At 41.4% G+C, this 16,339-nt stretch overlaps 1 protein-coding gene across 2 annotated transcripts in view; it reads left to right on the top strand.

Moving 5' to 3' along the window:
* The window catches only part of LRP4 (LDL receptor related protein 4), a 116,512-nt gene that overhangs the window by 83,611 nt on the left and 16,562 nt on the right, over nt 1-16,339 (top strand). The window contains exons 7-23 of one of the 2 annotated variants that reach the window (XM_048486358.1): nt 79-198; nt 364-489; nt 2,215-2,340; nt 4,211-4,345; nt 4,708-4,833; nt 5,594-5,824; nt 6,037-6,193; nt 6,549-6,766; nt 7,237-7,413; nt 8,360-8,482; nt 9,862-10,070; nt 10,729-10,810; nt 11,544-11,649; nt 12,252-12,453; nt 12,875-13,064; nt 13,376-13,507; nt 13,858-13,998. In XM_048486358.1, the coding sequence (XP_048342315.1) occupies nt 79-198; nt 364-489; nt 2,215-2,340; nt 4,211-4,345; nt 4,708-4,833; nt 5,594-5,824; nt 6,037-6,193; nt 6,549-6,766; nt 7,237-7,413; nt 8,360-8,482; nt 9,862-10,070; nt 10,729-10,810; nt 11,544-11,649; nt 12,252-12,453; nt 12,875-13,064; nt 13,376-13,507; nt 13,858-13,998 (2,601 nt within the window). Of the gene's footprint in view, nt 1-78; nt 199-363; nt 490-2,214; nt 2,341-4,210; nt 4,346-4,707; nt 4,834-5,593; nt 5,825-6,036; nt 6,194-6,548; nt 6,767-7,236; nt 7,414-8,356; nt 8,483-9,861; nt 10,071-10,728; nt 10,811-11,543; nt 11,650-12,251; nt 12,454-12,874; nt 13,065-13,375; nt 13,508-13,857; nt 13,999-16,339 lie in introns of both variants that reach the window. The other variant, XM_048486357.1, reaches the window with a different exon arrangement.

Raw genomic sequence — 16,339 nt, 5'->3', positions numbered from 1 at the left:
GGGCTTATTACACTAATTGGGGCTGGTCCTTTTGGGACATTTGAGTGTAGATTATAATATGATGTCTCCTCTTTGCAGCCTCTCACCAGCCATGCCGTTCTGGAGAGTTCATGTGCAACACTGGTTTATGCATTAATGCTGGGTGGAGATGTGATGGCGACTTTGACTGTGATGACCAGTCAGATGAAAAAAACTGCAGTGAGTATCACTGGGGCTGTGGCATATGGAATGACCTACTACGGGAATCAAGAGAGTGCTGATGGTGATGGCATTGGTGATATGGGACTGTGGGGAAAAGGGTGTGAAAGCAATACATCAAATTTGCGCTCCCTGACTAAATTTGTTTCCTTTTTGTTTCCACAGCTACATCTATGTGCACAGCTGACCAGTTCCGCTGTAAATCTGGTCGATGTGTCCGCCTATCCTGGCGCTGTGATGGGGAGGATGATTGTTCTGATAACAGTGATGAAGAAAACTGTGAAAATACAGGTGAATACCTTGCAAGCAATCTGCTGCATTGTTCTTTTTGTAGCTAGCCTTTCTGCATTAAGTCCTAAATGACATTTAGAAGGGTGTACTCTGTTTTGGGTTACACTGCAGATGTTATAATGTCCAGAATTGGGAAACGAGTACCAAATATTGGTTGCAGTTGTTGTATGCAGCAAAGCAGTATATCCTGATAAAAGGGTAAAACCATTCCTAATTTTGGAGGTTATGTTTTTCTCTCTTATAAATTGGGAAGATCCTGTATGCCACAGTATCAAAATCTCTTCAAAGGTCAACAATTAGGGTTGTAACTCAATTAAAGGAAGTGATCAATTATATCATTTTTAGTCTGATTAATCAAAGAAATTTGCATCAATTTACATATTAATAAAAACAGTAGTTCTGAAACAACATATATTTCCTTTTATTTTACATGCCATGGCAGGCGTGTTCTTAGGTACATTTTGTCTTGTGTGAGAGAAAATGCCTCTAGTTAAGATGGTGTTCACCATCTTCAGTTGTAACTGTTTGCATTAACCATTTAAACATCTGTTGAAATAATTGGGACATTTATTAAACTGATCAAAAGCTTAAAAAAATTAGTCTAACTGATTAATCAATGAACTGTTGCAGCACTAGTGATAAATAATGATGGGAAGAAAATTAAAGGATCAAGAAGAAATAAAAAGCATATATTATATCTTTTGTATGAATCATTTCTCTTTGTGTGTCCCAAATTAACAATGGAAGTGTTTAATACAGAAAATGAAAAGTATAATGTTTTTTTTAAATGCCACAAAGGAATAACATTTTTAAGCAGTTTAACTGTATTTATTTTATTTTGAAAACCCAATACCTCTTCAACAGAAACTTCCCCAAGGTGACTTACAAAACAAAAACAGTACATAAAAAACAAGTCAGTTGCATAAAATCAGCCAAAAAATAAATTAAGCATCCTAAAACGATATTCATAAAACAGACTTATATCGTACACTTAATGTCCATTTTAGAAATGTATTTTCTCTGCTGGAGGAGGAAGGTATCTAGCATAGTACGGTTATTCCTCTGCTCCAGGAGACATGCTTTCTTCTGATTTTTTACTTGAATGACCCTTGGAAGAAGAGGAAGCCCTTGCATATTAACTTGCTATCCTTTGGTGACTGTTAGTGAAATCTAAGAGTTGCACCCTTCTAAGCCTGTTGATTTCAATGGACCTAGAAGGATGTAAATCCCTTTAGGATTTCTGTATTAGTGCTAACCATCATCTTTCTACCTGGGTTAACTCATAAGATTGTTGTGAGAATCAAAGCAGATGAGATAAAAATCTAACAAAAAATTAATTTCTATTTTTGGCCTTTCTAAAAAATGTTTGGGGCAGTATACAGTAAATAAGATGAACACAGTTGCTGGTAATAATATTATCATGTTAAGGGTACTCTTCATGGAGAATGAAATATAGGAGATTTTTATTCACTTGATTTTTTTCACCAGAAAAGGCACCATGAATCAGTATTGAATGAAGGTCTTAAACATTCAGTTTGTGCAGAATGCTTTGAGCCTATATAGAGCAGGGTTTTCATTGAGGTACTAATAGGTGATACTAAATAGTAGAGAAACTCTGGAATCTGGTGGATAGAAGTGGAAGTAAATTAGTATCCCTTGATCAGTCTGAAAAAAAACCCCTAGATTATTGACACTTCCTGTCTATAACTTTTCTGCTTCTTTTAGGAAGCCCACAATGTGCCCCTGATCAGTTTCTCTGTGGGAATGGACGCTGCATTGGCCAAAGAAAGCTGTGCAATGGTGCAAATGATTGTGGAGATGGCAGCGATGAAAGCCCAGATCAAAACTGCCGTAAGTTTCCCCTCCCTCCCCTCCGTGAGACATTTCTGGTATGGCTGAATAAGTTTTGAAGGTGTCTGAGCAGAAATCTCCACAACCAAGGATACATTTTATATAAGCTGCAGTACTGTAGTCAAACACTGCTCCCAACTGTAGCGATCCAAATAGAAGTCGGTTTTTGGTAGCCAGCACTAGATTGATTCAGCCTTCCATCCTGCCAAGGTCAGTAAAATGAGTACCCAGCTTGCTGGAGGTAAAGTGTAGATAATTGGGTAAGGCCATGGCAAACCACACTGTAAACATGGTCTCCCTCGAAAACATTGTAATGTGACATCACCCCATGGTTCAGTAATGTCCTGGAGTTTGCATAGGTGACGACCTTTTTACCCTTTTTACTTTCTTTCACTGTGGAACTCAAGACAGGTGCACAAAGTGGTTCCCAAGAAGTTTCTCGTTCAGTTGCTGACCCAGATGTGTTCAGCTTCAGCAAACTTGCTTTATCAAGGGACTTGCAATCTATACTGCCATTAGTTAGTACTGCAGTGTTTGAGGGCACTATTTGCAGCCAGCTGCTTTATCTGTGGTATTATTGTTTTTCACTTGCTGCTGACAAATCAAGATGCTGGAGGAAAGTAAGACAGAGCTGATTGTCTGAGATATATCCAGACAAATAGGGAAGCAGTTGCTGGTCATCATGGAAAGTGCTTCTGCTGAGAAGAAACAAGGCTGATCTGGTCTCTCAATTGAACATGCCAAAGAGAGAATTGAGAGGCTCAGAATGGAACAGATTTGCAGAGGGATAAGAAACAAAAGAAGAGGAGGAGGAGGAGGAGTTTGGATTTATATCCCCCCTTTCTCTCCTGTAGGAGACTCAAAGGGGCTTACAATCTCCTTGCCCTCCCCCCCCCCCCACAATAAACACCCTGTGAGGTAGGTGGGGCTGAGAGAGCTCTGAGAAGCTGTGACTAACCCAAGGTCATGCTGACAGAGGCTGATGGGAATTGTAGTTCCTGAACATCTGGAGAGCCGCAGGTTCCCTACCCCTGTTCTAAACTGAGGACCTCAGATTCTCCCTTTAAATCCATGCCGAAGGGGGTGGATTTAAAAGGAAAATCTGGGGAAATTTGGGGGGTGCCTGCTGTCAGGGGTGCAATTGTTAAGCTAGAAGCACCAAACTTTCAGGGTATCTTTAGGAGACTCTCCTAATGATACCACCCAGGTTTGGTGAAGTTTGGTTCAGGGGGTCCAAAGTTATGGACCCTCAAAGGTGTAGCCCCATCTCCTATTAGCTCCCATTGGAAACAATGGAGGATGGGGCACTCCCTTTGGTAGTCCATAGCTTTGGACCCCCTGGACCAAACTTCACAAAGCCTGGGTAGTATCAGTAAGTGACTCTCCTGATGATACCTCCCAGGTTTGGTGAAGTTTGGTTCAGGGTGTCCAAAGTTATGGACCCTCAAAAGTGTAGCCCCCATCTTCTATTAGCTCCCATTGGAAACAATGGAGGATGGCAGCACCCCCTTTTGGAGTCCATATCTTTGGACCCCCTGAACCAAACCTCACCAAATCCAGGTAGTATCATCAGGAGAGTCCCCCAAACAATCCCTGAAAGTTTGGTGCTGCTAGCCCAAACAATGCGCCCCCTGCAGACCAAAAACCGAAAAAACGCTAAAATCTTTTAAAAACTCACAAACAGGTGGGCGGCGCTTCGGACATGAATGGGGGGGGGGGTTTGAACCTGAGAAATCCCCCCTTACCTATGTCCTTGCGACAGACTCATCAGTTTGGGGGCACCTTTTACTTTCTAAAATCAAGTCAAGCAAAACAGTCGCTGTTCTGTATAAATAAGTGTTGCTTTCTTCTTGATGTATGCATTTCTCAGGTCCTCGAACTGGAGAAGAAAACTGTAACTTCAACAATGGAGGATGTGCCCATAAGTGCCAGATGTCTCGAGGGACAGTGCAGTGTACTTGCCACACTGGCTATAGGCTCGGGGAAGATGGCAGATCCTGTCAAGGTGAACAGCACGAAGCCAAACATGTATCTATTGGTAACTCGGGAATAGCTGTTGTTAGGATGGGAGGGGGATTTTGTTTCATGTTCTGACCTTCATGCTCAGTCTTCAGTGCTGCCATAGGTGGAGCTAAGCAAATTCAGGAACAATTCCTTATTTACTCTGGAGATTCTGGCAAGCATCTCAGCTGTTTGAATACAGGGTATAACTTTTCTGAAAAGCCCGTTGGTCTGAAAAGATTTCCCTGTCTTATTTAGATGAAGAATGTCCAGAACAGAGTGGAATTCAGAACCTAAGGAAGATCCAGCTAGTCTTCCTTTGAAGCTCCACAGACATAGTGACTCTCTCCCCTTTTTCTGTTGCAGATGTAGATGAATGTGCCGAGGAAGGTTATTGCAGCCAAGGATGTACCAACAGTGAAGGTGGTTTCCAGTGTTGGTGTGAGCAAGGCTATGAACTTCGCCCAGACAAGCGCAGCTGCAAAGCCCTGGGTAAGAAGGAATTCTTGGCTCCAGTGGTCTGATTTGATTTGCTGGCACAGTCATTGTATCAGCACCCAGATGCTATAAATGTGGCTAAAAAGGTATTCCTGGCTTTGTAAACAATCTTTCGTTTTTGGCATTTGATTGTCAGTTTCTGCTTGCACCATGCCCTTTCTTTGTTCTTTTTCTGCTTGTGTGCTCCAGTTGAAAATAGGAAATGGATTCTTTGGGGGTGGTAGTGATGGAACTATCCTGGTGTGCTTTGGACTTGATAGCAGGTGTTTTGCATATCAAATAAGAGCTGCTTAAATGGGTGGATGAGACAGACCTTGGAACAAAATTTTACATGATTAACCTGTACAGAATTTGAGGCTGCTGAGAGTTGAACCAAGCGATTCTCATTTTCCCATGAGGTCTTTGGTTTGAAGCTTAGATCTGCTGAATCATCTCATTTCCCCATACCACATGCCCATTCCCCATGCCTGGCACTGTTCTTTACTGTGCCAGTAGCAAAACAAAGAAATCGTAGCATTGGCATGAATGGCAGAGTCTATTTAGGGCCATGTTGAACCAGATATGCTCAACATAGTACCACTTTTTCAGAATGATATTGCTCACTACATTTCTCACTGAGGGCTGAAAAGCCAGATCATTGAACAGGAAACTGTGTAGGTGTGGTCTAGTACTGTTAGTGTGAAGTTTTCTCTTGAACAGTGTTTCTTTGGTAGTCTTACTGACCCACTCACTTCTGTCTGAATGTGTCCCTCAGGGCCAGAGCCTGTGCTGCTTTTTGCCAATCGTATTGATATCCGGCAGGTTTTGCCACACCGCTCAGAGTACACCTTACTCCTGAACAACCTAGAGAATGCTATTGCACTTGATTTCCACCACAGCAAAGAGTTAGTGTTCTGGTCTGATGTCACACTGGATCGCATCATGAGGGCTAACCTGAATGGCAGCAATGTGGAAGAGGTGGTGTCCACAGGGCTGGAGAGTCCAGGTGAGTATCTTTAAAGATTGCATAGTCACAGGGTAAAGAAAGTGAGGAAATATACTCAGGCATGGAGATGGACGGATACCTAGGTTTATTGCTGATTTTGTTGGATGGGAAAATGGAGTACTTTCTTCAATTTCCTTCAGTAGGAAAAAAAACCCATACAAGTTAGCACAGCCTGCACTCATTGGAGGCTTCTTTTCTCCTTTGGAGCCTAGGCGGGCTGGCTGTTGATTGGATCCACGACAAGTTGTTCTGGACAGACTCGGGGACGTCTCGCATTGAAGTGGCAAACTTAGATGGTACCCACAGGAAGGTGCTTCTCTGGCAAAACCTAGAAAAGCCTCGAGCAATTGCTCTCCACCCCATGGAAGGGTGAGTGAAGGATGCTGTCAAGGATTCCTCTGTTAGTTTCTGTGTGGAAGCTTATTGGGTTGAAACTGGGACAGGTACATTCTTCTGATCAGTAAAGTTCTTGCTTTGCTAGGCCACACTGCTTGGTTAATACTTCTCTGTAATTGGACTGCTCATTTTGACTATAGATGAACAGCTTCTGTGAATAATAGCCCCCTGCCTTGTGAAGATGCTTGTTCAGCGATGCATGTTCGAGTGCTGAGGGAATGAGACCCTAGGTCACTAGAATCTCTTCCCAGTTCTTTGGCTTAGGATCTCTGATCAGAACAACCAGTAGATCACAGGTTGCCTGAATTTCCTCTCTCTTCTCCAATAGCACCATCTACTGGACTGATTGGGGAAATACTCCTCGCATAGAATACTCTAGCATGGATGGCTCCAATCGGCGCATCATCGCAGACACTCACCTTTTCTGGCCAAATGGGCTAACCATTGACTATGCAGGGCATCGGATGTACTGGGTAGATGCCAAACATCATGTCATTGAGAGGGCTGACTTGGATGGACAAAATAGAAAAGCTGTTATTAGTCAAGGTGAGATAAGGAAAAATTGGGATGAGGGTTGTAACGGAGTAGGTTGTACCAAGTGAGGCAAAGGCTGTGCACCCACCTGCATAATATATGCCTAACTGTACTGGTCAAAGATTGCAGGCAGTAATGAAGCTCCTAAGCTAGGCAAAGTGAAATTTGCACCAACATGTCATGTGGAAATTAAATGCATTATCTAAAGTTTGGTCACAATTATTCTCACTTGCTGCATAAACTGTTTCCGTTAACTCCTCTTACCTGCTCAATATCAGCAAGGGTTGAACTTGGTCATCATTCTCCTGAGAGTGAGCTTTATGCTGCCAGCTAAGTGAAGCTTTCATGGTTATATGATAGATGTGGCTACTCTTATTCTGCAAATAGAAAATGTACCTGAACTGGGGAGACAGAATAATGACATATCCTAACTCCTCTGGAGGCTTAAAATAATCTATCTTTGGGCTGGTTTCTTCCTGCAGGCCTTCCACATCCTTTTGCTATTACAGTGTTCGAAGACAGCCTGTATTGGACTGACTGGCACACCAAGAGCATTAACAGTGCCAACAAATTTACTGGCAAGAATCAGGAGATAATTCGCAACAAGCTTCACTTCCCTATGGATATCCATACCTTGCACCCTCAAAGACAACCAGCAGGTAACTTCAGAGGCATAGGGGACATAAGGACTGCTATTTGTTATCCAAATAGTGATAGATTTGATGTGCCATGCTCCCTAGCAAGGAAATGATACATCACAATGTGGGAAAAACGGTTTGTCAAGCCCATGTCATTAAGAAATACTTCTGGAATTTATGTCTCACTAGAATTCTGAGTATGAGCATTTTCATTTCTAAACACCCCTCCCCCAATGCTTCTAGCTCTGGTGATTGTGAAAATAAGCTAAACAAATCAGGATGGTGTGTGTGAAAAGCCAGGAGACATATATTTTAATTTAGGAACTTAACCCTTAGAGACTGAATCATGCATTTTAATATTCGAACATAAGTGAATTTAGGGATCTTAATTATCTTTGCTGAGTTTAAATGTTCAGGTGATAATAATACTTGTCCATTAACAGTAACTTGGAAACCATCATTCTTGAGGCTTGAATTTGGAGGGATGTTTATGGAAAGTGATCTTTGGGAATACTCAAACCTCAGCTCCCCCTGCTGGCTGTAGGAAGGGTGAAGCATATTGCAACTTTATTAAGTAGTCTTAATATTAATAGCAATCTTTATTGTTCACATTTCACCATCTTAGAAGAACTTAAGGGAAAACGCCAATATCCTACAATACCAGGCATACATTATGTGAGCTATCTGAGACTTCTGTTATTATAACCAAAGAACAATTTATTTGAAATTTACAAACAAAACCCCGCACACAGTCACAACTTGGTCATGTCCTTGTAAATGAAACCACACCTTTCTTATAAAAGGATCAATAGCAGGAATTTGTGTGGTAGGGATTTTTTATGCATGTGCACATAGAGATCAAAACTGGTTGCCTTGTAGCTGCCATTCTGCCCTGTCCCGCAAACTGAGTCTTTGTTTTCTTTATTGGCTTTCTTATATGTTGTTTGTTCTTTGGCTATTTGAGCAGGGAGAAATCGCTGTGGAGCTAACAATGGGGGCTGCACTCACCTGTGCCTACCAAACAGCAAAAATTACACCTGTGCCTGTCCCACGGGCTTTCGGAAGACCAGCAGCCATGCTTGTGCTCACAGTAAGTGTGATGGAGAAAAGTTTGTGCATTTTGACTATATTGTTTTAAATGTATCCAGTCTAGGAGGAATTTGTTGAAATCTGTAGTCTAGGTTTGTGGGCTTGAAAGGGACTACTGAAAGAAGTGGAAGTTGGGTAGAGTAGAGAGTATGTGTGTGTGAGAGAGAGAACAAACGAATACAGTGTGCAGTTCAGTGATTGGTAGAGGGGTGAAAGGGAAGAAATTAACAACCAAATGTTCAATGTAGTAGTGCATTTATATACATCTGGGCTGTGGGCCATATGTCAAATACTGTGTATAGTTCTAGTAGGTCCACCTCAAAAGAGACACCTTAGAGCTGGAATAGGTATAGGAAAAAGCAACCAAAATGTTCAAAGGTTTGAAGCACTTCTTAGAGGTAAAACAACTAATACATGTGGCACTCCTTTTTTGAAGAAAAAAAGATTGGGGTAAAGAAGAAATTATATAGGTTTATAAAACTATGTATTGTACAGAGAGTGTTTTCCCATCCCATATTTGAATTTGGGTTCTCCCAGTGGAATTGACTGGAGAAATGTTCAGAACAGAAAAGAGCATGCTTTTCCCATGAGATGTAATTAACTTCATGGAATTTTCTGCTGCACTATTATAGTAATAGTCAGTAACTTGGAAGGTTGTGAAAAGGATTAGATAAATTAATGGAAGATGTCTCTGTCAGCTAAACTGAACCTCTGTGTTTACAAGCACTGTGAATACCAGTAGCCTGGGGCCAACAATGGTAATAGACCACTGTCTTCATGGCTTGGAGTCATCTGAATGGCTACTGTAGGCAATAAGACTTCATAGACACTTAGGTGGATTCCACATAGGCCAAAAACAGCGGTGTGAAAACAGTGTAAAATGGTTTAAAGCGGTGTAAAAGGGTTTATACTGTTTTCACACCGCTGTTTTTGGCCCATGCAGAATTCGCCTTAATGTGATCTAAGAAAACTTGTTGTGGTCTTATTCTTCTATATGATCTAAGAAAACTTGTTGTGGTCTTATTCTTCAGGAGCGGGGAGGCTAGTGGCTACATTCACCTCCCTGCACTTCTAGAATGATAGAAATTATAACTCACTTTTTTAACCCATACTTGTTCCACTTGGATAACTTTTTCCCGATAATAGGTACTCTACAGGTACCTCCCAAAAGCTCTTTCTTAGCAACATATGTATATTTCCCTTTTCTGTTCTACTTGTGTTAGGTTACCTGATCTGCCCTACAAGTATGGGTCAGACATATAAATCCATTTAGAGGGGCATTGATGCATCAGCGGTTAGATGTAACAAGAATTTTCTATGCCTGTTACCATGTTGTTGAATGTAGAGAAATTAAAAGAAGACCTTTCGACCTTTGATCAGGTCTTGACAAGTTCCTGCTTTTTGCCCGAAGGATGGACATCCGTCGTATCAGCTTCGACACAGAAGACCTGTCTGATGATGTTATCCCCTTGGCTGATGTGCGCAGCGCTGTGGCTCTGGACTGGGATGCACAGAATGATTATGTCTACTGGACAGATGTCGGCACTGATTCCATTAATCGGGCAAAGTGGGATGGAACAGGCCAAGAGGTAATGTCTCTTGAACTGAAGGGGCAGCAGTTTGAATGGGTACTAATAAGAACAAACGTCTTTTATCTGCATAGATCATCCCCATGCCACTTGAAGATGTCTACATACCAATGTGTATGATGACTTGAGTTTATTTCTTAGATGTCCATTTTGGATATCTGTGGACTCACACAATTTGTTTCAGCTTGTTATTAGAATATAAAGAAGCATTCAACTGAATCCTCAGTTTACTTATTTATACTATGATACAAACACTCTCATTTTATTACGTGATGCTATTTGTCTGCTTTCTCTGCCCCAAGACATTTGAGATGTAGCATACAGCATGACAATTTATTTTAAACTATGTAAGAGAATCAGATAAAGCTTATCAGATATAGCATAAAACATTATTTAAAAGTAATAATTTCAGAAACTTGTTCGGGAAAGAACACATTCTCTCTCCAGCCACTGTTTTTGTGTCCATAGTTTATCATCCAACAAGCCAAAAATGAGTTCCAGAGCTCAGGTTGTTCTGTATCCATCTCTTTATATGCTGAGATTTAGTTAATTCTTGGACTCCATTGTGATTTTTTTAATGGCTACACTCATTTGTATTGTTGAGAGAACAGAAGACTATTCTCTTTTAAGACTCTTCTTGTTTTTGTCTGTTGCATAGGTTGTGGTGGACACCAGCCTGGAAAGCCCAGCTGGTTTGGCTATTGATTGGGTCACCAACAAGTTGTATTGGACTGATGCAGGTACTAAAGCTCTCTGCCCCATGCAACAGAACAAGATCATCATCGCTTTTGAAGCTCAGTAACCTCTGAAAGATTTGTCTTTGAAATCCTAAGCAGCCTATCCCAAAGATTTATTTTTGAAAGCATGAATAATAAATAGCCCTTTGTAGACAACATGAAAAGAATGACGTTCATAGTAAATAATCCATCGGTCAGCGCTCTGGGAGGAGTACACACATTATTGATTCATTAGAAATCCAGTTATAAAACAGTTTAAAGATTGCAGGTTGTGGATTGTGGCTTTGAATGCTCTCCTGGGGGAAATTCCTACCCTTTCCATACAGAAAATTAGTATGTAGTGATTAAAAAGTCATTCAGCCTATTCTTTTCTGAGAAGCTGTTTTTCCCCTTTCAAAAGGGGTTTTCTCCTATAAATGATGAGCATTTGAGCATGTACATTCCCAGTGTGAAGCCTGAACTCCTGGCCAGTCACAGTTACTTTATGTGCTTCAAAATATCACCAAATGTGCTTCAAAATAATTGAATTGAGAATTGGCAGCCTAGTACCTAGTAACTTGAAAGGCTGAGATGTGAGATTCAAGGGGGACCTTTCAGGTCTGCTGAGCAAATAATCTTGAGTGTATTAAAGTATGTCTTCCCTCTGATGGAGTGAGGGGATGATTCTTTTTTGTGATCTCTCCTGTGTTTCTGGAACTTTATGTTTATTTGTTTGTTCCTCCTCTAATCACTGCAGGGACAGACCGGATAGAGGTGTCCAACACAGACGGAACTATGCGGACTGTGCTGATATGGGAGAACCTAGACAGACCTAGAGACATTGTGGTAGATCCTGTTGGAGGGTGAGAAACTTTTCCCCCTTGAAACAGCACAGAAATTTGTGACACTGGGCTTTGATCCTTAGTAGCAGTGCTTATGCTGGAGAGGCTTCCATTAGTAGTCTTAGAAAGGGAATGGCATTTCAACTATACTGATCTGGAATTCAAACTTTTCTTCATGACCACAGAAATAGTTTTAAGCCACTGAATTTCTTACCTCAAGAGAAAGTATCCTTAGCTTATCAGCATAGGCCTATGTATTGCCCCACGTTCTATCTCTGACCATGTAATATCTCTTATTGTGACTATTTGAAAGGCAATTTAATACGAAGCAGCTTCTCTATACAGGTGGCATACTACATTGGTCCTAGATTTCTTTCACACTGATAAGCTATCTCTGATTTCTGTTTCTATTCTGTAAACCTGCAGTAATTGAAATGAATTTTACTGAGGTAGTAAATACAGTCTGAGAATCACTGTTCATTTGTTCCTAGGGAGTGCAGATTCTGATTGCATTTAACAGCTAGAAATCACTGGGCCAATTAAATTGTGCGTTTTGGTGGCAAAAGGTTGATGCCGCTGTACAGATTGGCAGAGTCATCCATTATTTTTGGGCTTGTGTGCAGGTTCATGTACTGGACTGACTGGGGGGCTAGCCCCAAGATTGAGCGTGCAGGAATGGATGCTTCTGGTCGTGTGGTGATCATCTCTTCAAACTTGACCTGGCCTAATGGACTAGCCATTGACTATGAATCTCAGCGCCTTTACTGGGCAGATGCTGGTATGAAGACTATTGAGTATGCTGGACTGGATGGTTCTCACAGGAGGGTAAGAGAGCCTGGCTGAAAGGATGGGTATGGGCTTCTGGAAAGTGGGTAATAAGTAGGAAAGGCATAAACTTACTTGGGGATAACAATTTTATATGTGCCTCATTTGTAGTCTGCCTTTCACACCAACTCAAGGTGGGTTACACAATTAAAACAGTGCGGACAGAGCAATGTAATAATATTATCAAGACTGCAATAAAGTGGGGTTACTTTGGGCTGAAGAAAAGATATAGTGAAGACTCTGGAGAGAGAAAGGCTGCCTTGATGAGACTCTTGTAGTCTTCACACACTTCTCTAGTCTTCCTGCTCATCTGTGCCGCAACAGCAATGTGCTGTTATTTTAAGGTTGTTCAGGGCTTCTAGTGGTTGATTGCTGGTATTCTTGGACTTAACTCACATTGCTCTCCTGATATTATTGGCAGGTATTGATTGGAAGCAATCTCCCTCACCCCTTTGGACTTACTGTTTATGGAGGGCGGATCTACTGGACTGATTGGCAAGCAAAGAGCATTCAGAGTGCAGACAAAAGGACCGGACAGGATCGTGAAACTCTGCAAGACAACTTGGAGAACCTCATGGATATCCACATCTTTCATCGGCATAGGCCTCCAGGTGTGGAAGATTACCATAGTAGCCTGCCCTGGCTTTCTTCCTCATATACTAAGATTTCATCTGGCTTCCCAGTTGGAGTCTAACCTGAGACATGTGAAAGAGACTTCTTAATATAATTTAAATGCTTTTATAGCATTGGGGGTCGAACGACCCTTTCCCAGGGGTCGTCTAAGACTCTCTGCATCAGTGTTCTCCATGGCATTAGGAAGGTTGAGAACCACTGATTTAAAGGATGCTCATGCTCCTTACACTGGACTTTTGAGTCTGACATCTGGATGCAATGTGCTGTCTTTTTTCTCTTTCTCCTCCAGTATACACTCCATGCAAAGTTGATAATGGTGGATGCAGTCATCTTTGCCTTCTGGCCCCTCTCCCTAAGGGCTACAGCTGTACTTGCCCCACCGGCATCAACCTGCAGCCAGATGGCAAGACTTGCTCGCCAGGTAGGTGTCTTCCTGCTTGCTGAAGCCCACATCCTGCTCCTCTCAGACCTCTAGGTACAGAATCTTAGAACACATAATGCAAGAAATACTTCTAGTGTTCTTGTTCTACCAATCTGGATTCTAAACTGCAAGTTGATTCTGGTTTAGAATCCTGTTTGTAGGTGAAGAACAAACCACAGTTTGTGAAAGTGCCTAATTTTGATGCCATGACAAATTGTAGTTACTTCTACACCAAGAAGGTTACAGTCTCCATGTGGCACACATGGAGAGAAAGCTGTCAGTTGCATCCTGATCCTCTGACCAAACCATCTTTCTTGATTTTCATATCAATCTTGTCCCCAATTCTGCAGGGATGACCAGCTTCTTGATTTTTGCCAGAAGGTCAGACATTCGCCTGGTTTCACTTGACATCCCATATTTTGCTGATGTAGTTGTCTCAGTCAACGTTACCATGAAAAACACCATCGCTGTTGGAGTGGATCCTCTGGAAGGTCTGAAGTATTTTCAGTGTAACCATTTAAATATCAATAGCTTCAATGCTACTATTTTATAGGAATATTCAGTACTGGTTGATTTTCATGTTACAGGTTTTCCCTTTCTTCTCTAGACAATGCTGATGTATGTGTGATTCCTGCTAGGCAACAAATGTTGCTGAATCTCAGTGGATCTTTCTTTTTTTCCTCTGAGCCATGTTGCTACAGACTGATTGCAATAATATGGACAAACTGTTCAATCCTAAAGAGAGTTACTCCAGTCTGAGCACATTCATTTCAGTGGGCTTAGACTGAAGTAATTCTGCATAGGATTGCACTGTAAGACATGTAAATGTAGGCTGAGAGATGGTTGTTCTAAACATTTGCAATGTTTGCAAACATCCCCCCACCCCCAAGAAATCCCCTCTGCTTCTAGGTCTTATTTTTAGATATGGTAGAAGATAAATTTTCAAGTAGTATTATTGCTTCTACCCTAATGAAGAACACTCCATTTGCAACATGTAAGAAATTTATTTTGGGGCAGTGAATGGTTTGCAGCACATGTGGTTCTTGTGTTTCTTTGGTAAAGCCTATCTGCTGCCGTGACAGGTCACGTGCCACTGTCTTCCTGGCTTTGCTTTTACAGTTTTGATATCAGGCTGGGGTGTAGTCAAGTCACAAGCCTTTATTGGCATAAAATAAACATACAAAATCAGCATACAAAATTTGCCCATTATTGCTCACAATTGTAGACACTGGTACTAAAATACTAAATACTAAAATATATACATGGTCCTTCTGTAACTATAGGACATTCCTTCAGCTAAGTTAACTCACTTAAACGTCATCGGATACTGACAGAAGCTAGAAAAATTACTGCTGGCTATATGTGGTCATAATACATAGACATTGGTTGGTATTCATCTAGACTTACGTCTATTATTGTTAGCAGAAATTTTGCTACATTCTCACACACTGTGGGATCCATGTTGTTCAAAAGCATAGGTATCTTAAGAGCATCAGTTAGATTGTTATACAGAAATGGGATAAGTGCAGATTGTGACATTCTGATTTTTGCAAACCTTACACAATGAAAGAGGGTATGATCGAGTGTCTCCACCTGACCCATATTGCATGGACATAGCCTCCTCTGTTTATCAATTTGTTGATATCTGCCATAGAGCAGCATAGAAGGCATTAGATTGAATTGAGGATTTAAGTATTTTTGGTATTATTGCATCAGGACCTGGGGCCTTACCGCTTTTCAAACCACTGATTAGTTTACTCACTTCTTGAGGATTAACCTCAGGCCAATCTGGTAGCTCCTCTGGTATTGAAGTGGAATCAGGGTATTCAGTTAGGCTAGCATTGAACAGATTAGAAAAATAACTGAACCATCGGTCTAGTGCAGGGGTAGGGAACCTGCGGCTCTCCAGATGTTCAGGAACTACAATTCCCATCAGCCCCTACCAGCATGGCCAATTGGCCATGCTGACAGAGGCTGATGGGAATTGTAGTTCCTGAACATCTGGAGAGCCGCAGGTTCCCTACCCCTGGTCTAGTGAAATATGGGGCAACTGGATACTGCACGTTTGGGCCCTTCTATTTATGATCTGCCAGAATTGCTTAATGTTATTTGTTAAAGTGGCTTGATATAGTTGTTCCCACTGCTGTTCGAATTGATTTTTTCGTTTCCATTGTACCATAATTTGAAAATCCTTTTTCAGTTGGGTTATATTGCTGAGTAGCTTTTCCTCACCTGTGCTGCGGTAACTTCTATATAATGATCAGGCTGGGGTGTAGATAAGTCAGAGATGAAACTTTTCCTGCCACTCCTCCACGCCCAGAGAAACTTGAGCTAATGAAAAGCTCTAAGCTTCACAAATATCATGTACATTTTAAAACTTTTTTAATGTACATTCTGCCTTCTGCAACATTGTATGCTGCAATTATTTTGTCTTTTTAGACCAGGGTGTTTTTTAAAGGAGATTAATTAAACATCTATGCATTCCTTACATTCCTGGATTAGTGGTTAAAACCAGTGGACTCTAATCTGGTGAACCAGATTCGTTTTCCCACTCCTACACATTCCTGCTGGGTGATCTTGGGCTAATCATAGTTTGTTCAGAACTCCCTTAGCCCCACCTACCTCACAAGGTATCTGTTGTGGGGAGAAGGAGGGAAGGAGTTCATAAGCCATTTTGAAACTCCTTACAGTTGTTAAAAGCAGGTTATAAATCTAAATTCCTCCTCCTCCTCCTTCTCCCCCCCCCCCCCCCACAATGGTTATATTGGTCTCTCAAGCTCTAAGGAGGACTAATCAGTGTCTTCATACAATCTTGCCTTGGAGGTTGGTGGA

Source organism: Sphaerodactylus townsendi, linkage group LG02 (genome assembly GCF_021028975.2).
Source record: "Sphaerodactylus townsendi isolate TG3544 linkage group LG02, MPM_Stown_v2.3, whole genome shotgun sequence".
NCBI classification, from domain to species: domain Eukaryota; kingdom Metazoa; phylum Chordata; class Lepidosauria; order Squamata; family Sphaerodactylidae; genus Sphaerodactylus; species Sphaerodactylus townsendi.
Note: the sequence above shows the minus strand (reverse complement) of the source record. Positions and strands in the feature narration are given on the sequence as shown.